The following is a 24,885-nucleotide window of genomic DNA, read 5'->3' as shown; positions in this document are numbered from 1 at the left end:
TAAACGAAATATACAGATTATATTTATATAATTACAATATTACAAATTAAATCTAATTTATTATAAATTAATTAAAAGTGCTGGTTAAAAATATACATAAAATAAGTAATTATATTACTGATTTATTGAACTTGGTGATGAATTGGAGAGTTGATGCACATTATTGGAAGGCATGGAGTTTGTGGAACTCAAATTTTCTTGTTTGAAGGTCATGGCAGGATTTAAATTAATATTAAGTACAGCAGTTGATGCAGGGTTCTGCATATCTAATTGGCTCTGAGCAATGTCTTGCAAAGCTGCTTGAATTCGTTGAAGTAAAGATTCTCCTTGTCTTACTACCTCTTCAAGTTGCTTACCAGCTTCCTGATTTTCTTGTTCTAAACGACTTAAACTAGCTACTTGAAGTTCCTGTGACGATTCTTCGCTTGGAAGACTTTCTATTAATGTATCAATATCCTTTGCACATCTTGCAATTAAAGTTGCAAATAATGCTGCATAATCTAAAATATATATATAGTATAAAAATTGATAATTCAAATAAAAAATATACTTATGCACACCTTCTTGTGGTTGATGTGGTTGTGGAGTACCGATTCGATCAAAACCAGGAAATTTACTTGGTGTAGAATACTGTTGCAATATACCAACACTATTGCAAAAATGTTCTGCTTGCTATAAATATAAATATATAGATGTTAATAAAATTAGAAATAATATTATAATATTATTGGTTACTAATTAAAAATTAAATATTAAATATTATAAATTACCTGATTTATAGTATCTTGCAATTGTGTTAAACGATCAGCCATAGTGATAAAGTTTATAAATGAAGATTGAAAACCAATTAAATCTTTACTAAAAATAATAGTTCATTCTTGTAACATTATTAAAACACAAATATATTTATAATATTGTATTTTTTAATCATTTGATTAAAATATATATACGCGAATTTTGACATAGAATATTGTAACTATAATATACATTAATTAAATCTGTTTAATTTCTTCAATTCTAGATCTATGTAATTTTTGGTATATTATTAAATTTATTTAAATGTTTCTTATATAAACCATGTAATGTCAACAAAAAGCTCACTCTTTCGACAAACAAATGCCAGATACTTGTAAGAATTATCGTTTTATAGCATCAAGAATTGGCAACGTAGCAGAAAATATAATATAACGCCATCTACCAATATTACAACAATTTCTATTATTATTTAGAGATACGTTTTGTTTAAATAATATTAGTTACTTTATTACATTTATTTTATGAACAAAATATATATTAACTATATAATATATATCATCATGGATTTAACTATGGAAATTCATTCTAATCTCGATTCTTTCAATGTAGTCATCGATAATACTAGACGCACAATTGAATATCGATATCGATCTTTTTGAAAAATATCGAATTATTGTCTCGATGTATCGACAACGATACACGCATTCGTACATGGACAATTGTGTACATATTTCGATATAATATGTAATGCGAATCAATTTGTATTAATGTAAACGTTTTGAAACTACTTCGAATTACTTGGAACCGTTTGAAACTTTATTGGGAAAGTTCATATCGCTTGAACTGAATAATAATGCATATAATGCTGTAGATCAACCGAAAAATGATACTCAGAAATTTTATGCCCCAATGGATTGTGATGTTAATATTGACTGTTACAATTCTCTATTTGAAGTTGAGAATAAATTTTTTGGAAGAGAACTACCAATCATTACGTATGCGCTATATTTTCGTGCTAACTTTTGTGACTCACAAACAAGTGTATTTTGTTAATATTTCATTTTGTTAAAGGTGATGGAATAACATAGAGTATCCATTCGTACTTCCAGACGATGCCGTTGTACAGATTCAAAATGAACTAAAAGATAATGTCAAATCCGATATACAAATATATAAGCCAACAAATTATGAGGAAATTGTTATAATATATAATAGAGTACCCAAAACAGCCTCTACGAGTTTTGTGGGTTTGGTTTATGATTTGTGCAAACAAAATAAATATCATGTTTTACATATTAATGTAACAAATAACATGCACACGCTTACACTTTTCAATCAGGTATTCCACATTTAAACAAATAATTTATTTGATTTTTTTTTCTTTTTTTTATAAATTAACTTTTAAATTTTACTTTCAATCGTAGATTCAATTTGTAAATAATATATCAACATGGAACGCAATAAAGCCAGCATTTTATCATGGCCACATGGCCTTCTTAAATTTTGAGAAGTAAGTTATATATTACATTTAAAAGAATATATGACTGATTATTTAAATGACTTTATATTTTACATATTTATTCTGAAAATTTTAATCATATAGAAAGTTTTGGTTCTTTCAGATTTGGTGTAAAACAAACTCCTCTTTATATAAATATATTACGGAAACCTTTAGATAGATTTGTATCTTATTATTATTTTTTACGATATGGCGATAATTTTAGACCTCATCTCATAAGAAAAAAACATGGTGATACTAAAGTTAGTGAATAAATAATTTTTATCATTGTAGTATATAAAATTATTAGTAGATAATTCATTTGTATTGTCATAGACATTTGATGAATGTGTCAATATTGGTCAACCTGACTGTGATCCTAATAATATGTGGCTTCAAATTCCTTTTTTATGTGGTCATGATCCAGCTTGCTGGTAAGATTTCAATGTGAAAATATATTTGTGTGTTATTTAAAAATTTTATTTTACTATAGGGAAGTTGGAAATAAATGGGCATTAGAAGAAGCTAAGAGAAATTTACAAAGACATTATCTTTTAGTAGGTGTTACTGAAGAATTAGCAGAATTTGTACAAATATTACAGATTGTATTTCCACGATTCTTCAAAGGGGCGTACGAATCGTTTTTATATAGTAAGTTGATCAATGTTTATGCTTTAAGTTTATATATCAATGTTTTATTATTAAACGTGTAAGACACATGAAAATATTTTTAGATAACAAATCGCATTTACGACAAACGACGCAAAAAATCGATCCGTTACCGGAAACAGTGGAAAAAATTCAAAAAACAGTTGTTTGGAAAATGGAAAATGAATTATATAATTTTGCTTTAACTCATTTTCATGCTGTTAAAAAGCGTCTCATAAGTGCTTCTCTTCAAGATATTAATCAACGATTTATGTATGAAAAAATACGACCTAAATAAAAAGCATTTTTTTATATCGAAAAATATCATTTTTTTGATTATCACATTCAAGATACTTTTATATAATTTACTCATGGTATCAGAATAAAGTTTATTATTGTATTGTTATGGCATTAGTCACTGATGATCCCCACTGCATGTGTTAAATTGGAGTAAAAATTTAATGTTTGATTTATCATTATATCCAAATAAAAGTTTTGATGTTTATTTTAATTTGATAAATCTTGTACTATTTATTTCAATCAAAAATTAATTTATTATAAAAATATGAACAAAGAATAAGAAAGTAACATGAACAAAATTATTTTATATCCATTATTCTATTATCGATTATTCAATATTTTCACAGATTAGTTTTTTGGTTTAAGAGCAAACATATAAACTGGATATAAACCAGAAGGCATATAACGTTGTAATTTTTTTTTTATGCAAATCAATCCAGCTTTCTCAAATATACCTACTAAGTCTTTATATGGTCTTGTTACAGAAGAATCTGTTGTATCAAACTCCAATGCGTTGGAGCTTGTTACATTGTCTTTTACAACTAACACACCTTTCTTTTTCAAACCTGACCTGCAAAAATTTATAAAAATTTTAAATATATAAAAACAATATTGATCATTAGTACGATTCCATTAATTTTGGAAATATATTTAAACTTACACACAATTTTTGAGAAATTCTATTAAATCATCATCACGAATATAACCTAGAACCCATTGGCACCAAATAACATCATACTTTTGTGGTTTTGGATAAAAATTTTGTAGCGCTTAAAACATTCATAAAAAGATATATAACGCATGAATTTTAATTATTTTATATATATTTATCATTTAAATATTACCACTACAATGAAAGTCTACTCTTGAAATACAGGTACTTAAATACGTTTTTGCAGTTTCTATAAATTTTGGATTCTGTTCTAATAAATCAACACTTTCAAAATGATTTATTAATAAGTTTTTTGTTACACGACCAATTCCAGCACCGCAATCCAATGCTTTTTGTCTTGATGGTGGATTTATTAACTGAAACCATTAATAATTATTTAAAATAAAGCATTTTTCTATTTTTTTGAAAATTTTAATACATGACTTCAATCATGGTTATAAGAAGTACAACATAGTAAACAAATCATTGGTTAAATTTTATACCTCTATATGATATACCTCAAATAATGAAAATAGAAAATGTGATGAACCATCTATATCCTTTTCTGATAAAAATCCAAAACCACCTAGCATTCCATCAACAGTAGGAGGAATACGATCCCAATATTTTTCAGAAGCTTTATAAAACCTATTATCAAGTAGTTCTGTATCATTTATTTCTTCCATGTTAAATTTTATAGTTTTTTTTCGCGATGTTAAATTAGTTGAATAAACGTATAATCAAAAATCAATAAGGTCACTTTATTGCTGAATCAATGATTTATGATCAATATTTTGATATCGTAGTAATTATTCAAATCTCAATCACTTTAACACCTGCTTTCATTCGTTAATATTGTGTTGTGTTCAGAATTATATCATATGCTGACATTTTGCTTTTTCTATGTATGTAGATGTTAAATTTGATATAATAATTTTCAATATTACAATTTTTAAGAAAAAACAATTAAATACATGTATAATAGTTTTTCATTACTTTTTATGCCAAAATGAACACGTGTACTATTATTTTATATTTTTAAAAATAGGATTAAACAACCAATAAAAATGAAGAATTTTAGTTACTCTGGTCACATCCAATTACATTAGAAACTTGTTATTAGTTACTAGTGTCCTTATCCTGCATTGGCTAAAATATGTTCGTTTAAAATATAAAATTTTGTGTTTGTTTATTACGTACAATATTTCATCAATTCTATTTAAATTAAAAGAATAATTTTCTTTCGATTAGTACTGATATATTTTTCTTATCGCGTTTGATAATCACTGGTACATAAGTAGTTCAGAAAAGTATAAATGAAAACTACACTTTAGCTAAAGTGTAACAACGATCAATACGCTTATCTATCTTTATACTCTATAATCGTTGCGGATTATACGTGTTTATGGGTTTCTTAGTGGTTGACAGCTGTCAATTGTGCATAGGTTGGTAGTGAGTCACGGCATTGGCATTGGATTTGACGAAGATAAGTTAGTGCGACAGGTAATTAAGTAGAAAGTAATTGTCATTATTAGATGTACCTTAATGTATCGTCATTTGCACGCGCACTCATACTCACTCGTAGTTAAAAGCAGTTTATGCCTTATGAATTTCCTTTAGATAATCTAGGCAACCACTTGGTTCTTGGCCTCCAATTTTTCCGCTGATCTACAGCAAGTATCGCACAACATCACCTACCCTTTGTTCAGATGTCCAGCTTTTTTTTGTAAGAGCCCTTTTTACCTTGTTTGCATATTCATTGCAAGAACTATCAATATAAAGCAGAAGTTATTAGTAATTTTCGGTTTCAGCGACGTCACAGGTATGGCATCAAGCTCCGTTAGCCAGGAGGATTTTGATAATGATTTTGAATTAACATCAAGGAGATCTAGAATACGAACTGCTAGAGCTAGAGTTGGACCACCTAGGACAGGAGATACAGCTTCCATAACTTTTCAAAGTTTGTTATTTTTGCTGTATTCTACTTTTTTGTATTGCTTTATAAAATTTTTATTAAAATTGTAAATATCTTTTTTATTTAAAGAAAGTGCACCAGATTCGGAAGAATCTCAAGGTATATGCAATTCTAGTTCAAACAGCGTACCTCCATCAGAACATGATGGTCAGCAAAATAAGCCCATTATGAGGAAGCAAGACAAACGTGTAACTGGCCGGTGAGTTCTATGAATATAATTGCTTTTGCAATCTATTCAAGGTAGTCAAAATTGTTTTTGTTTGAGCATCCACTGCTAGGCAATAGATCCATGATAGAATTTTGTATATTTTGCTAACATTTTCTGGATCTGGTTCTAGTGTCTTTAGTGTCGTATCCTGTTTGCATAGGCCAACGCATATAAACAAGGGAAAGCAGCAACGTGATCGACGGAAACTCAGAGAAAAAAGACGAAGCACTGGAGTTGTGCATTTACCATCGACAGAGGTTTGTCACTCTTTGAAACTTGGTTTGTCGTGCCTTGGCCCTGACGTCTGCATACACACCTTTAATCTCATACTTGTTAATATTAATTTATTGAATGTGTACCATGTTTTCTAGTTGTCCCAAATTTAATTTCTATTTATGTTTGGCATGTTTACATCGATTATTGGAAAAATTTTCATGCAGTATATAATTGCAGGATTAAATATTTAATTCTATATTTTGCAGCAATTCATTTTGTTAATGTGATTATGATAACATAATGTGACTATGGTAATATATTTCTGTAAGCATCAGAAACTTGCTTAAATATTGGATAAAAATTATTATGAATCTTAATAGTTAGATTTTCATATAGATTTGCACATAGATTGACAGTGCAACACCATTTCTGTTATAGTAGTATTTCTCTACTTGAAATTTCTTTTTTTGCTTTAGTATAATCTTTTTAGTTATTTGCTTCTGCAGAGTACAGGAGGAAGTACAGGAGAAGATGAAGAAGAACTCAGTGGTACTTGTCTTGAAACAAAAAATAATACACATCATAATGAGTTCCTTGATCATGAACTCATTGAAGTGAGTATCTATAATCAAATTTTTGTTAATATTAATGCAATATTATTAATAATATAACTTGTTAATAATATAACTGTAATATAACCTAATAATATTAATGCATAAGCATAATATTTTTGTTATAATGTTGGTTTGTTTATATTCTAATTATGTATGTGTTACAGGAACGGAGTGTTAAAGTGTATACACAAAGACGAAATAAAAGGTACGTTTTATTTTTTTTGCATAGTTATAGAGTAGCAATTTGCTTAATTTAAGTAGTTATTTGTAATCAACTGCTACTGCTTTCTAGGCATTACCGTACTTCATACAGGTCATGTTTAATTACACACGGTTGGTAAGTGCACTACTGTACACCAAAACGTACAATTAGGCACAACCTGTACGAATTACGGTAATGCTCCTAGAATTTGATAATAACGCAATTTCATATCGAGTATCGACAAACAAGCAAGATTGAAAATTCATATTGGGTATTAAAAACATAAGGAATGTATATTCACGTTGTGACCATATAAATGTGTAAACTATAATTTTTATAAATTATGACAATATGTGAAATACATTTACAAGTAATATATATACATATACATATATATATATATATATATATATATATATATATATATATATACATGTATATATACATATATACATATATATATATATATTATATATATATACACATGTATATATATATATATATATATATATATATACACATATATACATATATACATATATATATATATATACGTATTCAGAAAGGGTCGTGCCTAATATATTGTTTTTAGACATCATCTAATCATTGGGTATTTAAATATGTTATATATCTAAACAAATAATATTTTTGTTTTAGTCATTCAGATTTAGAAGCAGACGATGAAGAGTTTGATTCTCTTAATCAATCTGACAGTGTTAATCAATCTGATCACACAAATCATGAGCCACAAACTTCATTAAATATAACAAACAGACCAAGATTACCTACACCTACAGGAGATAATCCACATGAAGTAAATAATTTTGAGTCTTTATCAAAATAATAAAAAGATAATGATAAGATTTTTACAAATATATATATATATATATATATATATATGTTTTTATGTATATAAACATTTTCAGTTAATTGAACGTGCTCAAGAAGAAAATAGAAGGCTTTTATCTCTGTTGGAAGATCGTGATCATAAAATAATGGCATTAGAAGCTCGTCTTTTACAGCAACAACACGAAATGGCAATAGAACGAGAACGTCTTCGCGAAGAAAATGCAGCACTAATTCGGGCGATGGCAGCTTTAGCAAGCAACTAATTTTCTTTTTTTCTTACATATAATATCCCATTCATTGTCGACCTTTGAATTATTCTAGAAATTATGCATAATTAATAAACTAAATATAATTCTAATTTAAAAAGTAATTAAAAAGAGTGACTTAATGATGTTAACTCTTGCAGAAGAGTGTACTTTGAAATATAATTACGAATTCTATATCGTCAGGGTAAGCCACAAAACTAAAGAAGTAGAATCATATATTGTAAATTTTTCGGCAAGAAACAAAAAGTTGCAGTTTGTTAGTTTCTCTTGTCATAGACATTCTCTATCTTGCTTATATAGCGTATATTATAAATTCTAACGTAGATATCTTGTACAATTTTATTATTGTTCATATTTACAAAATATTTCATTATTTTTTATAGGTTAAGAGTCGAATATGTTTCTCTCCTCATTTTTTTAATGATGTTCCTTTATATATCGAATTTTCTCATACGTTCTTAAGGTTAATTACTTGTAGCCTTAAAATGAGTTTAAGTAATGAATGGAAGTAAAAAAAACGTCTTTACATAAAAGAATGACTTTATAAAAGTGCTTCAATTTTCGTTTAATGTTATTACTTTTTTCTTTAGAATGGTATAAAATTAATAATAATAGATATATTCATGTTTCACATGCTTCGCGTCTGATAAAGAAATGTTGGTAAGTATTATGACGTAACGTTAATTGTAATGCATTATATGAAATCTTTTATACTATAAAAGATACCGGTTACGATCTATTTAGATGTTTATGTAAGTTTTCTACCTATGCGAATGAACGTGATTCAGAATATTTATGGTCAGTCGTTAAATTTTCTGATAAAATTTGCTCTTCGGTTAAGCGTGTAACAATGATTTAATGAAATAAATATCAAAGCGTTGTTTATATATACAACTTTTCTTTATTAATTAAGCAAAATTAAAGAAAGATAAAACGCGCTTGATCGCTTGTGATAAAGAAACGCTATATGATATATCAAAGCACTTTATATACGTCAGTTATGAATTTGAGTGAGCGATTGAATGTATATAAAAAGAAAAGCACATAACTGACAATTCTATATCGGCTACAAAGTATTTAAATATATTGCAGTAGGTATCAAAAAGAGGATTAGAGAAATTGTATTTGATTATATTAAATTACCTGAAAAAATTGCGCGATGTATATAGATACAACTATATATATTGAATTAAAAAAAAAGTTAGAAGTAAGTTAATTGACATAATTTTTAGTTAGTATATGTTATAGTTATCGATCTTGTTATTTAGTTTAAATTTTGTCAATAAGCATAATTGTAAAGCAGGAGACTGAAAATGCCAGTAATTTTTATATGATAAGGATAATGAATTAAAGAAGGTAAAAATATGCGTCGATTCTATTGTATAATTTCAGAATATGCACAATAATCGTTTTATTTGACGCTTTGAGCTAGTGTAATGAATTACTAGCTAAAATATGCAAGCAAGACAAAATATTTGTCTATTCTTTTTAATTCTTTTTAATTCTTTACGTATAGATCAATGTAAAGAAAATTGTACTAAAAACTTTGTTATAAGGAATATCTTTCTAAAATACTGATCTTTAAATTCTATATGATTGTTCCTTTTTGTTACGCTTCGGTTAAGAAGATTAATTAATCTACTATACTTATTTCTTTTTTATAGAATTGCACTAGGCAGTCTTAGTACTTAAGAACTAAAAATTGATTATAAAGCGTATAGTGCATGGATGGAAATGATTTTACAAATAAAAGTAAATCGAACAAATTATTTGAATGGCGGACGAACAAAGCAAAAGATTCGTTAAATCACTATATCCCAAACCTTTAATCTCTTCTTGAAAATCGGTATGTAAGCAGGTACAAGTCGAAAGGATACTGTTTTATCTCTTTGTCATTACTATAAAGACAGTTCTATCAATATGAACTTTCAATTTGCATTTTTATTCATAAAATAACTAAATAAATTTTGATATAATACAATACTTGCACGCATTTACGCATAAATTACATACTATACTTTTTATGGTTTTTACTATCAATCACTACATATAGCTGTACATTATAAAATCGTTGGGATTCGATTTATAAGGATTACTTTATATTAACCATCACGGTGCATACCCTTTCTTAAAGTGTGCGTGCCGCAGATAGTATATATATTTTACTTTAATGACGTATAGTGCAAGCAAATTTTAACATGTGCATTAGGTTGCAGAAAAATACTAGCAATAAAGAGATATATCAACATGCTATTAACTTTTCTCGGACGATTCACGAGAATATTAACGTCTGTTAAAGCGTTATCATCATTACAGCAACGACATTCCTCGTATTTATATCGTATGCCGATATACATGTTTATTGTTAATATCTTCCCACTATTCGATAAACACTACATACATACATCCTCGTGATGCAACAGGTACTATTTTTTTCTTCTATCAATACATCTGTCGACATTTCTTAATATCTCTTTCTCTCTCTCTCTCTCTCTCTCTCTCTCTCTCTCTCTCTCTCTCTCTCTTTATCTGTTTAACTTTTATTTTCACACTCTTTAAAACTGTTTGTCCATTTAATTTAGCCATTCACGTACATACACAGTTTATAGTTACGTATTTACATCGTTTCCTCTTACAAAAAAAAAAAAAAAAACAAAAGATGCCGGCAACTTAGAGACATACGTATGAATCACTAACTTTGTGCTCTTTTCTTCCTCTTACATACAACTCTCAGTTTTTTATGAAAAGGCGACGTATCCTTGATATGTACCGTTGCGAATATTAAAGACGAAATCGAAGGAACTCTTCCACTTTCGTTATCTTCAATTTTATTGTCTGCGATAGAGTCATCGTTAATAGCAACGAGCTCCATATATATATATATATATATAATGACATAATGTCATATATATATACACATACATCATTCTGTACAACTACTTAATCTTATATTTAAGCGAGATTGTAATAATAAATTCTCTTTTTAAAACGAATCTCTTTTCGATTCGATTCTTCCTAATAACGATCAAAGTTGCAGGAACTTATTCGCGTTAAAGTTTCGATGTGAATAATGTTATCTTACGATTATATAATATGCAATACCCTATATGAAATATGTCATTACGAAAGCATCTTTTTTTCGTGGTTCGAGTTAGTTTGTGTTCCTCGCAAAGCCAAACGATCTCTATTTTCACTTACAAAGATTAATCCTGACTACCACCACGTACCCGTAATAGATTCTTAATACGTATATACCAACGCAACGTATGTTCATTTTCTTCTCGATAGTTCTTCATCAACGAGAAAGAAAAAAGAAATTTCTTCAGTGATATTTGAACGTCATCGATTTCGATAAGGAACTCACTCGTTCTCTCTTTATTTTTCCTTTATTTCTATGCTGCTCTCGTACCATAGATATATACCATCTATCCCAACAAACGACTAGATCACGATGGTTGGACCACAACCAGATTCTTAAATGCTAAGGAGTTTAATGTCTAAGCTTTTCTCTTGGTTATAACGATATACATATTATTTATCAAATATAAACCACATTATATCAATTATCGTATAGACGCACAAATTACAAATAGACAAATGTAAAACTTAAACGTGGCTAATAATCGTCTTACAGCTTGTATGCGGTTATTTATTTTCTGAATAATGTTCTCTTTCTCTCTTTCTCTCTTTCTCTCTCTCTCTCTCTCTCTCTCTCTCTCTCTCTCTCTCTCTCTCTCTCTCTACCTCTTTTCGTTTTTTTGTAAAACTCAATGCCCTTTCACAAAAATTTCTAACAAAATTTCATTTGCCAAGACAGTATTTTGTTAATAAAATGTTCTTCAGCATCGTAACTGGCGATTTTCAAGTAGTGTTGTCCGCAATGTTTTTGTGAAACACGATCAAACGATGAATGCGAGTGAAAAAAAAGAAAGAAAAACAAAAACAAAAGGAGAAAGTAATAAAAAAAAAAGCTAAAAGAAAATAATAAAAAGAAAGATTATTTCAATTCGATCAAATTAATAGATATATTAAATAGATATATCTTCTGTACAACAATAATACCAAGTATCGTCACCATTATACGAAACACTGGATCTATGGATCGCCGCTCTTGCGAAAACGATTCTCAACGAAGTACATTAAAGTAGTCTCTGTGTATTTTTTGTTTTTTTTGTTCTCTTTTTGCTTTTTTAGTATCCTTTGATAAAAATACATATATCTTTAAATTCTAAATTTAATGTTGTCAGAAACAGTCTAAAATCAGTATTATCTGTCTATGCCAAACAAAAGTCGTGAACACTTTTCACGTAAGTACTTACAAGTTTAACCTTGCATTGAAAGAGCATGTTCTTGATAAAACGAAAGAAAAGAAAAGAATAGAAAAGAAAAAACGATCGAACATCCTCTTTTTTTTTCTTGAGATAAATGATAATTCGGAAATATATATCGTCTGGCTAATCAATTTCTAGGTAAAAATTTTGCAAATATTTCGTAATTAAAAATGTGCTCTCCCTTCCTTTTGTTTTCTTAATTTGGCATTCGTTCGATCAGAGATATTCTTTTACCCCTTTCTCTCTTTTTTTCACGCTCATACATTTAGTAAGTTAGTTGTTAGATAAGTAAATCGTTTGTAAATCGGCCTTTCCCTATATTTCGAGAGGGGAGTGGGCGATCATCAAGGCACGGTAACAAGGTAAACAAGTTCTCCCTCTAAAAAAGAACAGGAAGAACGATGAATTTGCGCGTTAAGATATGTACCGTTTCTTCCGCCTCGTCTCTTTATCTCTATACACGTTTTCGTCGTTTTGAATCGATGGAACGAGCATTATCGTTGTCCCTGTGTCCAAGAAATATGGATATGAATAATATAATAATAATAATAATAATAATAATAATAATAATAATAATAATAATAATAATAATAATAATAATAATAATAATAATAATAATAATAATAATAATAATAATAATAATTAATAGTAGTAATAGTATAGTAATATATAACAACAAAAACGAGCTTGCAGGTCCGTACGTTTCTTTTTGCGAGGTGTTACATATATGTGTATGTGTATGTGTGGGAGTGTGTATGTCAGGCGCACGCACGCCTTACGCGTTCTTTCAAACGCTGCAACCGGAAGTAACTTCCTCGCTACTGTTTTGCTGGTGACTCCAACGACACTGATGACAACTCTTGGGTTCCTCTGTTTGTTGCGTTCCAGTGACACCACCAGACGCTCTTAGTCCCTGCTCTAATTCGAGAAGCTGCCCCATAAAATTTAAATTCGGACTGATAATCGGCCGTGCATTTTTCACCAATTTATATGCTTCGACCATTGACAAGCCTTTATGTCGCATTATGTACGCGATGGCGATCGTCGCACTACGTGAAACGCCAGCCTGGCAATGAACCAATACGCTGCTACCGGCTTTTCGTGCTTCCTCTGAAACAAATCAATAAAGTGCGATGCGTTAAGTTATGATACGTTTAATTATCAAAGGAAAATCAGTCTATACAATAGTACAAGTCATAGTACAAAATTGATCAATTAGACTATTGGCATAACGAGCAAAATCCATCGTTTGAAAACTCGTCGAGCAGGTTCGTCGTCATTTGCACTGATCGAACTAAGATCATGTTGTAAACACATTGTACACGGTTAAATGCAAGTTAAACAGGCGATTCCGTTACGCAATAAAGGGGACGACGTTATCGTATCTCACCAATGAGTCACTGCCCGGATCCTTACGAATCGTACTTACATACTCTGTATTCTCACACACACACGCGCGCGCGCGCGCGCGCGCACGCGACGCGTTTTTATATCGTGCTGGTGGTGCGATAACAAATGGATGTATAATCCACCCCACTACGTGCGGTATTTTTCAACACAAAAAAAAGAGAAGAGGCAGTCAACGACCGCAAGTAACAACAGCAACAGACGAAGTGGTGTCTGATTTCTCGATTTATTTTTTTATTATTAAGTGTTACGAGATTGGAAACACCAAGGATGGTCCCTAATTTTTAGACACGACCACTAGGAGTAGGAGTCTTATTATTTTTGTCTTTATCGTTTTTTTGATTATATGTAACGAGTTTTACGCCACTTTCTTTTCGTAACGATCGTTTCTGATGTATGTAATATAAATAGATATAGGTACACATACGTACATATATATCGTGGTAGAAAAAATTAACGTTTCTATTCCTAAGAATTTTAATTGAATTTTTTCAACACAGTTAGAGAAATGTTTTTAATATTCTTATCACTTTGAGATAAATACGCCTTCGTCTTCTTTTTCTTACGTATAAGATAACAGATTGATTTATCGACGTGTTGGCTCGAAACACGAATCGTCGATAATGAAGATTCATTCGTTCTCAATGTTTCGTACGAAGTTCAAAGAGGGCCCTCTTCTTATCTTTTTAACGGAGGCATGATAAGAATACGACAAAACTTCTTATCCGCGATAAAATCATCCGGCGTGACACCGGTTTAGGTTAACAGTAGCAGGGCGAAATAAGGTTTTATAACGTTTTGCTTTTTCTGAGTATGAGAATTTTTATATGCACTTGCGAACGTGATGTACATCTGCCATGAGTCAGAGAGAGCGGTCGAATAGAAAGAGAGGAGGGTACACACAAGAAGGAGAAAAGAAGAGAGAACGAATAGGAGGGACGATGTCAGAAAGCAAATACGTCTAATAGAATAGCAGCAAACTATACGTGTATCGGGGATACTTATCGTACCACCATTACCCAGGTAAGTGCCGGATTTCAGGTAATCGAAATCCTCCCTCTCTCCCTCCTTATTTGCCATATCTGATTATACTTCCATAATTTTATTATAGAGATCTTAAAAAAGGATTTCACAAGTCATCGTAATTAAGCTTATAACCCATAAAGAATCGAACGATTATGAATAAGAATTAGTAAATATTATTAGATCGAAATTATCATTGACAACAACAACAAGAACAAGAACAAGAACAAGAACAAGAACAACAACAAGAACAACAACAACAACAACAACAACAACAACAACAACAACAACAACAACAACAACAACAACAACAACAAGAACAACAACAACAACAACAACAACAACAACAACGACAACGACAACGACAACGACAACAACAACAAAAACAACAAAAACAGCAGCAACAACAACAATAATAAAACAACAACAACAAAAACAATAAAAATAACAATACAACAACCAGTTCGTGAAACGGTTTCATTTGAAAAAAGATATGAGTGTATCTCGGCCAGGCCTCGATCGCGTTACGCGACGTACTTCGATATAACGGAAACAGGGTGTAACCAGCCGTTTCCGGTGGACCATTCACCAAGCAGAGAGCTGAAGACGAAAGGCTTCCATTCATGAAACCATGACTCACATGCGTGCACAGCCGTGAACGCCGAGAGACCCGTTCTCTCCCTCGCTCCCTCTCACTCTTTTTCTCTCTATACTTCTCTCTTGCTCACTCTCAGTGCGTGAACGCGTGTGGGCTCTTTATATCGCGCACAGTTGGTATACACATGAAGATGAATACAGGCTGATACAAATTTGATATATCTTTTTTCGCTTTCTTTCTCTACCTCTACATTTGTATCTTTCTATGCAGTGGGAATGGCAATATCACTTTTATTATTTTTACCATATAATTTTTAACGAAATAGTAAGAAAGAATTGTTAATACTTTCGCATCTTAAAATGTCAAAGTAATATACTTTGAGATTATGCTCGTTAACTCGATACTCTTACGAAACTTTACAAAGTGAATAAAATAAATGACTTTGTCACAACATAAGTTCTGTTGCGATTAGTTCAGACAATCGATCATCGATCGAACTAGTTTTCAAAGGATAAAGTTTTTTTTCATTACGAAATTTCACCCATTGGACTTGGATAGAACCCTAAAAACCTTAAAAGGATTGATCTCATCTGAATCAGCCTGTATAAGAGGAGAAACGTCAGGAACAATCACTGCGTGTGCGAGTATGTAGTAAAGACAGGGGTGTAGCCTGGTTCGAAGGTATACATACTCATGCTGGAGCTGCAGGGCTTCTCCCTCCTCGGTGAATGTGCAACTGGTGGAATGTTGTACCTGGAGGCCGATCGAGGGGACCGAAGAACTTTCGGATAGACCCCTCTTTCGTGCGTCCCGTAAAACGGGTGGAACGCGTTTCCGACTTTCATCGAGGGTAGTATATTGCGACCTTTACAAAAACGCTTTGCCTTCTTTTTTCAAAGAGGGGATGAAAAAAACAGCTGACCTATGCTATTTGGAATAACAAAATTTCTATTCTACGTGATGCGATTACGAAATAATCGAAATTAAATCTTGATCATTAGGAATGTTGTTGTTGTTTTATTGATATTGACCTGTAGATTAGTCGTTGAATAATATGACGAAATTTTGATTATTTTATATATAAGTAAACAACACTAGTGTTATTTACTGAGAATTGTGCCACATCAATATAATACTAAATTATGTTATTGCAATCTAAATGTAAGTTTACTATACTATATTCTTGGACTGGTCAATAAGTTTGAATAAAAAATATTAATGTCGTTTGTTGAGATATAAAATACTGTTATTTTTTACATTGCTTACTGGCCATTCCATCATTGTAATTACTTTATACATATGTGTTTAGAGTAAAACACGTCAGAATGAGGTATAGAAGCATACGAGTATTATCGACAATTTTAGTATGGACACACCTAGTGGGCTGGAAAAATTACTCATCGAGAGAAGCTAAAATCACTCTCTCTCTCTCTCTCTCTCTCTCTCTCTCTCTCTCTCTCTCTCTCTCTCTCCCCCTCTCTCTCTCTGTCTCTCTCTCTGAATATATTATCAGATTTATCTTAAATTTTTCATAGAAGCTTCAGAATTCAATAATTAATGCTATCGATTATAATTAAAGAAAAGTCAACTAACCGATAAAGTCAAAGGCTTCTTCGAAATACTGCTTAAGATTTTGATGACCGGAATCCGACGCAGGTATCTGTCTGTAGGTAATGCCCCTTTCCTCGTGATATCCTGGTAATTGGGAGGTAACGTTCAATACTCTAGTAGCGCCAAGGGCTCGAAGGAGTTGAAGATCAGCAGCATCTCTGCCATTGCCAAGGTAAAGAAAGGGTAAAACACGAGATGCCGGATGGCTATCAATGTCCGCTGCTTGTGGTGTCGGTGGTCCCGAAAGACTTAGAACCGAGCAACCTGGACCAGGACTTGGGCAACCGCTGACGGTTGTGGAAGAATTGCCATTACCACCACCGGACGGTAACAGGGTGTCCTCGCAGAATTCTCGATGCCGCCTGTGGAACTCTTTGTGTCCACCTGCAAATAAAAAACATAATAGTGTTATTATTACGAAGAAGCAATAGAAGCTGCTTTCCTTGATTTTATCGTTTCAAGAACGAAGAAATCGTTTCACGCGAGGGAAGGAAAAAGAAGAGAATAAACAAGGCTCTTTTTTTTTCTTTTTCTTTCGTCGATATATCAAGAACTAAGGAGTACAATGGTATGATTCATTCGACTAGTTTCGCGAGTGGCAAACGAGATCTACTCGTTGATTCTACGAACAATTTCTCAAACTACTAAAAAGATAAAGCCGTTCTTGCAGATTCATGTGTGACACTTCCGTGGTGCTCGTTCGAACAAATTACGATGTACCTACTACGAAAGATTTAAAGAAGAGGACGAAAAAGAGAAGTATAGAAGATGGAAAGAAAATACGCGTGAGAAAGAGGAAGGGAGAACCATATACCCTGTGACGTATAAATGGTTAGGGTAAAAATAAGGAAATGTTCCTAGAGATCAGAGAGAGAGAGAGAGAGAGAGAGAGAGAGAGAGAGAGAGAGAGAGAGGGGAGAGAGAGAGAGAGAAAGAGAGAGGAGAAATGGACAAGAAATGTGGGCTAAAAGTGTCTTCCTCTCCTGACCTGCAGCTCGTAAAAAAAGCCTGGCCTGGCTCGACGATGAGTCACTCTCATGCCCCCTTTTCTCCCTCCTGGCTAGTCGGCCGACGGCCTTCCTCTTTCCTTCCTTCCTTCCTTCCTTCCTTCTTTCTTCTCTCTCTCTCTCTCTCTCTCTCTCTCTCTCTCTCTCTCTCTCTCTCTCTCTCTCTCTCTCCCCACCCCTTACTCTCAACCCCAAACTGTCCCAGACGATGATCGTTTCACTGTTGGCATGGCGAAACTCTCTCTCTCTCTCTCTCTCTCTCTCTCTCTCTCTCTCTCTCTCTCTCTCTCTCTCTCTCTCTCTCTCTCTCTCTCTCTCTCTTATATCGTCTTTCGTTATGAGATTATATTCTACTTTTTTAAAATTATTTACCAATTTTGTCTTTAATTGCCCTTAGTTTTATAATTCTCCCTATCCTATTTAACTTTTGGTATTTTACATACATTGTCGATTACTCTTGTTCGAGATACCTGAATAGTTTCTAGTAATTTCCTTAGAATAAGTTCCATATTTACATGTTTACGTTTTTCGATCGATATATCTATCGTTTACGAACGAGCCGTTCGCACGAGATCACCCTACATACGTAACGGTCTCTCAAAGTACGTTACGCGTCTGTCCGTTGGCTGAGAACAGGTTTGCCAGACGGTACACACGTCTAAAGAACAGACGCGCACCAGATTTCAAGAAAGTGTTTCGACAAAGTATACGCAACTCTTGGAAGGATTCTTTTTATATATCACACGTGATATTGACTCATATATCTTACGAAAAAAACCTAGCGAAATCGATGCTCTCGAATTATCGTGAAAACTTGAAATTTGCATATACCTAAAATAATTTCTCATTCTTCCGCATTGCGCAGTATCGTGGACTTTAGGCGCAATTTTGGACCGATAGAAACTAATTATCTTCACTCTTTTTCCTATGTATTCGTAGAGATACACCTACTTCCTACATTTCGCGAAACTCCTAGAATTTTCCATTTCACTGTACATACACATAATATTATGTTTGTATATTATCTTGGAGAAAAAAAGAAAAAAGAGCAAAAAAAAGAAAAAAATACAAAAAATTATGCTTATTACTGGAATTGGAATCATCATAATAATTGTTCATAGATTATTCCATGGAATGATAATTAGAAGCTTATTAAAATACAAACTAAACGAGTCATACATTTTTTTCTCTATGTCGGACATTGAACTAATTTAGTATTCGGTAAAAAACGTATATATATACCTATACTATTCACGATCATACAATGATGATCTTCGACCCTTTCCTAGGCTAGTTCTTTCTTTCCCTCTCGCTAGAGAATTATTTATACTTTATAGATATATCTATGTCGATCTACTTAGTGGCCCCGTTCGTGTCCAGGGTCGTAATGTCACGCGGCGGCCTATTGTAAGCAGAGAGAATGCAAATTACATTGTGCGTGTCTCCCACTTCCTCCCTCATCTCTTTTCTCCTTTCCTCTCCTTTCCTCTCCTCAATCATCCTGTGAACTTGCTTCGTCACTATACACCCCGTCTCCTCGAAAATTATACACGATCAATTCTTATCCTATCGTTCGATTCCTTCTTTGTGATAGTCTAATCGAAAAAACGAAAGATCGATAATCGATGAAACGAAAATGTTCGACTATGTGAAGTTTCTCTCTCTCTCTCTCTCTCTCTCTCTCTCTCTCTCTCTCTCTCTCTCTCTTATTCTCTTCTTTCTCTCCTTACCGTTTCGAATTTATTTGTATATATTAATATATTTTTCACCTCGAAATATAAAAGAAAGAAAAAGAAGAAACGATAATCATATTATCTATATATTTGTATTTTTTCCTAAATCATACGTGCCTTTTGATCATTGCACTCGACGCCTAAAACAGCCTATATATTTTTTTCTTTTTTTTTCTTCCTTTCCTTATAACGATCATTGATGGCGGATTCCATATAGTCCGTGAGATGTAAGTTATCATCCTTCGCTTATTAATTCCCATATAAAAATGGTGTTAATATTTTTTATACAAGAAACAATAAACATTTCTTATTTACGTCAGAAACAAAAAGACGAAGCTAAGTAATATTAAAAAAAGGATACCTTTTTGTTTTGTCAACAATAATAGAAAAAACACGTACTTTTGAAAGAACGATAATAAGATGAATGATTCATTACCTCGAAAATGACTAATGCCTATAACTTAAGATTTTAGAAGTTATCTAAGGTGTAATTTCATCTCAACTTTGTTTGTTAAATTAATACCAAAATATATAATAGAATTGATCAACTAAGAGCATTGTCACTATTGATAGTATGAATCTAGCATGAATCTTTACAAAATTAAGTATTATCATTGTTATATCTTTGAATAATATTAAAATAAAATTCGCATGGCCTGAAATTTCGTCCATGAATCGTCTATAAGTGTTGATCTTGATTGTTCGAAATCAAATTCAATTTGATTGACCAGAGATATAAAAAAGAAAGAGAGAAAAGATTTTGAAGTTAAACGGGTCTGTTAACGATGGTATTTGCGTTTTCTCTCTTGGCATTTCTCAAATTCGCTCGAAGCGACTCATCGAGTGCGCATTACAACCCAAATACACGACACGACGATATCGTGGCCTGAGTCATCGGTAAAGAAGAGAGGAAGAGAGAGAGGAAGAAAGAAAAAAAGGAGAGAGAGCGTGATTGTACTCCGTGTGCTGTTTCTGTTGCTGGCTCGTTCAACTACGAAAGCCAGGTTAGTGTTCTCTTCGTTGCTACCAAGTCGACGTTTTCTTCGAGATAGAGAAATATGTTAGTCATACGAACACCAATGATGTCAAAAAATGCGATAACCCTATGATAAAATGTATATGTTTTAAAAGTTTGTAACTTTTCAAACGTTTATTAGTAATCTTTGACATACTTCTTAATTAAAAATACTAATTATTATCGTAGAAATAAATGTTAAATATCTAGCTTCTTTCAACGTGTTCTAAATGAGAATCAGATTTTATTTAAAAGCGAATGATCAATTTGGAAGAATTTTTCGAGAGACCGATTATTAAAAAATGTTTGTTATACTAAATATGTTAATAACAATTTACGATTTATAAACGTAGTTAGCTGATAAAAAAAAAAAAAAAAATAATAAAAAGAAAAATACGAAGAATAATATATCAAGATTGAAGGAACGATCGACGAATTATTTCGATCAATCTTCCCTTCTATCTTATAAATCGATAATTGCTATTACCAAGATAGGTATTACGCATTAACCTTTGTTCTTTCTTATGATGGATTTCTTCGATTCAAATTTGATCGAAGGAGCTCCGACTATATCGATTATATATCACATATAGAAAAATATATACTATGAATATATATTATGAAGATTACATTTTATAAGATTGATTCCCTTTTTATAGTTTAATTTTGTAAGTAGAAAATTAAAAAATTGTTTTTTCTATTCTTTTCATGATTAGAGAAAGAAACTTACCCCATGGTTCGAGATTTTCCAAAGGTACGAGTCGTAACACGAGACAAGGTGAATCTTTTTTGATTCTCATTTTCGAATTATCATAAATTCTAGATATAGTCTTGAAAATTGTCTTCTTCAGCTATTTATTTTCTTTTCGCGTTTTGTAATTTTCACTTAACACCATTTGACACAAGCTATATAAAAAAAAAAAAAAGTAAAGAAAGATCGACGATAAATTGACGAAGTTACATTTAGTAAAAAATAACGATCATGAAACAGACAGATACGAATAATTGTGAGGAGGTAAAAATCGCAATGTGATGATTTGTATCACGCGTTAAAAAGCACGCCGTTTATCCTTTTACTCGTTTATACGATAGTTGGCGGGAGACTGCAGGTCGTACAGACACGAGAGAGTTTACACGACGAGGCTCGCTTGCGTGAATCATCATTCTAACTTCTCATTGGCTAGAGCGTTCAGTGACGTCGCAAGCCGACCGAACACACGAGTTTGGCCGAAGACGGACAGCGGCTTGAACCGAAGCTCGAGGATTCTTTTCTCTTATCGTGCTGCTTCCTACTTTTCTCTCTCCTTCTTCTTCTCCTTCTTTTTCTTCTTTTTCTTTTTCTTACCTTTCTATTTTTTTTCTTTTCCTTCTCGTACGACCGCAAGTTCCCCGGCGACCTTGTCGAGCGTGCTCGTAACGCAAAAGTACGCAAGAGGACGCGTAAAGTTGACTCTCTTTCTCTTTCTTTCTCTCTATTTCTAATCGCTTCAAATCTGAAATATCAAGGAGTTTTTGTCTCTTCCTTTTTCCTGAAGAATCAAAGAGTCGATAAGTACAGAGAATTGACTAAGCTTCCGCTGAATCAAGTTCATTGACTCAAGTATTTCAATACTCTATAATTTTGTCAAAGAATTTTTATAAATTTCTTTGATTACTTTCTGGCGGATTAAATGAGGTCACTCCAAGCTGACATCGATGATTATTTGCAGTCAAGTGTATGTATATTTATAGTCTTTCAAATCCGGCACAGTCACGCAGCTGTGCTCGATATTAAATATGAAGTGAGAATATGTAGCTCATTGATATATGTAAGTACTTATATATTCTCTCTTTTGAAAATCTTTAACTCAAAATATATCCTTACTTTTGCAGTAATTTACGTATGTAGCTATAACTTCGCTATATTGAAATCAGTACGATTAGAACTTGCCCAGAGTATCAAGGTTAGAATGGTAATACGATCTTTTCAATGGAAGATTCTAGCGTGAGACATCGTCGATAAATGGCGTACATATGTATTTGTGTCAAATATAATTTATCCGTGTTCATGCATATAGTGGTCATTTATAGAACTATATTAGTACATCACGATTCTCGAGGATGTCTTGCATTGAAATTATTTTCATGTTATGATAGAATGCAATGATATAGTGTGTATGTGTGTGTGTGTGTATATATATATATATACGTATATAATGCTTTCATTTGAATATATATATATATTTAAATACAGCATAAATCTAACGAAAACGATGTATACATTTTTCCATTTGTTTATCAAAATGTATAGAAAAGATATTCTCTGTTTTGCTTTTTTCTTTTTTTAAATAACGAATGGATAAAGTAGTCTTTTATAATTAATATGTTTTTACAACAAACTCTCGGAAAACTTGATCGTTCCAACTAAAAACACGTATGACGATTTCTTTTAATTTCAAAAATTACGTACATACATAGCTGCGGATTGGAAACTCCTTCAAAGCTAATGACTAATGTTTAGAACGAAACGCATATTATCCTTACACCAGAACGTCATCTATCATTTAGTTTTTTCTACCAAGGTTCCTCTCTCTCCACTTTCTCTCCCTCGTTCGATAATGTCATCTTTGATAGTCATTAAGTGGAAAGGAGAATAAGTATCAAAAGATGACTTCGATGTCGTAGTCGTATTCATATTATTCCTTTAATGGAATCATTTCTGACGTATTTGATATACGTGGAGTGTATATATGTGTGTGTGTATATATACTTTTATATATATATTATATATATTTATATATATTTTATAAATATTTATATATATATATATTATATATTATATACATTGTGGATAACAATAAAGATATTTATGGTTAATAAATACAGTAGATTTTATTGAAAAATTTCATAGAACTTCTTGCCAATAATTTTATTAATCGAAATGATCTAATACGATTCTCTCACTCGTTATCTTAAAATTCGTGTGCGTATTTAGTCGCAAATAAATTTCTATGACCGGAATGCAACCGAGTTAATTTTTGATGCTGATCACGCTAAAATTATGGAATATTACGATCTTTGAATATTTAATAATCGATTAATCGTTGTTGACATTTTTGATATGTGTATTCTTATAGTACTTCATTTATAATCAAGATCATAAGTCGCGGTTTATAAGTCGTGATATACGAACCGAGGATATATATATATATGTATATATTATCATTTACGATGATATGCGTTTATTACGTGTTATGCAGTTTACGCACGCGTAAGTTCTTTCTCTCAACTTTTTAAAATATTAAAATATATTCGTTTGTGAATTCATCGATTGTTTTCTCATATATGGTCAAATGGTTGGATGAATCAAGATATAAATAAGACAGATAGAAAACAATTTTCTTTTTTTTCTATTATCCATGTTCGATAATAATTGTTTATATTGCGAATAAATCGTTCAAAGTATCGGAATAAGGTTCGTTCGATATTTTTTGTTCGATATTACTCGAAATCGTCATAGTCTCGTAAGATTTTTCGAAAATTAATGGAAAATTTGAATCGTGCTTTTTTTTTGATGCAACATTAGATCGATCGAAGAACATAATTAATGATTTTACATTATAACACGATATTTTTGTCGCGTAGAATTTATTTCCAAGGCTTATTTCATTGCAAACAGTATGTGTGTTCGCGACATCGAAGTATAAAAGTTATGTTGATATCGATGCTTAATGCGGTTAAGCATGACTCACAGTTGGAGTACACTAGGTAGTTTGCTATGCGACCCTGAATTATTGGCGCTAGCATTTGTATTACATGATACGCGTGCCTGAGACTGTTTACAAATTTTCTTCCTTGATGTCTCCGTCTTTTTATCTTTCTCTTTTTTTTTTTTTGTAAACGAAATTTTGTTATAACAATGAATTTGTAAAAAATATCAATACAGAATTACAAACATCATACTATAAGATTGTTTTGATTTTAGAATTGTTTTCTT

General features: G+C 31.6%; 5 protein-coding genes across 13 annotated transcripts in view; 2 read left to right on the top strand and 3 right to left on the bottom strand.

Annotated features, from left to right (window-relative positions):
- LOC124952267 (mediator of RNA polymerase II transcription subunit 21) lies at positions 1–1,377 on the bottom strand. 2 transcript variants are annotated; one of them, XM_047501858.1, is made up of 4 exons: positions 1,269–1,377; positions 771–858; positions 561–672; positions 1–500 (listed from the first exon to the last, which is right to left on the bottom strand). In XM_047501858.1, the coding sequence occupies exons 2-4, from the start codon at positions 810–812 to the stop codon at positions 115–117; spliced, it is 540 nt and encodes a 179-aa protein (XP_047357814.1). In that variant the 5' UTR covers positions 813–858; positions 1,269–1,377; the 3' UTR covers positions 1–114. The 2 variants fall into 2 exon arrangements, with proteins under 2 accessions (XP_047357814.1, XP_047357813.1); XM_047501857.1 differs by lacking the exon at positions 1,269–1,377 and adding an exon at positions 1,102–1,261.
- Positions 1,378–1,438: 61 nt separating this feature from the next.
- On the top strand, positions 1,439–3,302 carry LOC124952262 (heparin sulfate O-sulfotransferase). Of its 2 annotated transcripts, none has more exons than XM_047501845.1 (7): positions 1,439–1,751; positions 1,866–2,095; positions 2,181–2,266; positions 2,364–2,517; positions 2,591–2,688; positions 2,748–2,905; positions 2,989–3,302. In XM_047501845.1, exons 1-7 carry the CDS (start codon positions 1,640–1,642, stop codon positions 3,198–3,200), a joined length of 1,050 nt encoding a protein of 349 aa, XP_047357801.1. In that variant the 5' UTR covers positions 1,439–1,639; the 3' UTR covers positions 3,201–3,302. The 2 variants fall into 2 exon arrangements, with proteins under 2 accessions (XP_047357801.1, XP_047357802.1); XM_047501846.1 differs by having other exon boundaries at positions 1,443–1,751; positions 2,379–2,517.
- On the bottom strand, positions 2,719–4,892 carry LOC124952265 (N-terminal Xaa-Pro-Lys N-methyltransferase 1). Of its 2 annotated transcripts, none has more exons than XM_047501856.1 (4): positions 4,373–4,892; positions 4,048–4,231; positions 3,864–3,972; positions 2,719–3,773 (listed from the first exon to the last, which is right to left on the bottom strand). In XM_047501856.1, exons 1-4 carry the CDS (start codon positions 4,538–4,540, stop codon positions 3,551–3,553), a joined length of 684 nt encoding a protein of 227 aa, XP_047357812.1. In that variant the 5' UTR covers positions 4,541–4,892; the 3' UTR covers positions 2,719–3,550. The 2 variants fall into 2 exon arrangements, with proteins under 2 accessions (XP_047357812.1, XP_047357811.1); XM_047501855.1 differs by having other exon boundaries at positions 4,358–4,891.
- Positions 4,893–5,199: 307 nt separating this feature from the next.
- Positions 5,200–9,950, top strand: LOC124952263 (PRKC apoptosis WT1 regulator protein-like). 4 transcript variants are annotated; one of them, XM_047501849.1, is made up of 10 exons: positions 5,200–5,357; positions 5,475–5,580; positions 5,666–5,814; positions 5,899–6,028; positions 6,198–6,294; positions 6,760–6,867; positions 7,032–7,072; positions 7,160–7,204; positions 7,727–7,883; positions 7,996–9,950. In XM_047501849.1, exons 2-10 carry the CDS (start codon positions 5,564–5,566, stop codon positions 8,179–8,181), a joined length of 930 nt encoding a protein of 309 aa, XP_047357805.1. In that variant the 5' UTR covers positions 5,200–5,357; positions 5,475–5,563; the 3' UTR covers positions 8,182–9,950. The 4 variants fall into 4 exon arrangements, with proteins under 4 accessions (XP_047357805.1, XP_047357803.1, XP_047357806.1 ...); XM_047501847.1 differs by having other exon boundaries at positions 6,168–6,294; XM_047501848.1 differs by having other exon boundaries at positions 5,206–5,372; positions 5,450–5,580; positions 6,168–6,294.
- Positions 9,951–10,105: 155 nt separating this feature from the next.
- Positions 10,106–24,885, bottom strand: part of LOC124952260 (dual specificity protein phosphatase 10-like) — a 50,007-nt gene continuing 35,227 nt past the window's right edge. For 2 of the 3 annotated variants that reach the window (XM_047501841.1, XM_047501842.1), the window contains exons 5-6: positions 17,137–17,538; positions 10,106–13,625 (exon numbers count right to left, since the gene is read on the bottom strand). In XM_047501841.1, coding sequence (XP_047357797.1) covers positions 13,303–13,625; positions 17,137–17,538 — 725 coding nt within the window. In that variant the 3' untranslated portion in view covers positions 10,106–13,302. The remainder of the gene's footprint in view (positions 13,626–17,136; positions 17,539–24,885) is intronic. The other variant, XM_047501843.1, reaches the window with a different exon arrangement.

Source organism: Vespa velutina, chromosome 10 (assembly GCF_912470025.1).
Source record: "Vespa velutina chromosome 10, iVesVel2.1, whole genome shotgun sequence".
NCBI lineage: Eukaryota > Metazoa > Arthropoda > Insecta > Hymenoptera > Vespidae > Vespa > Vespa velutina.
Note: the sequence above shows the minus strand (reverse complement) of the source record. Positions and strands in the feature narration are given on the sequence as shown.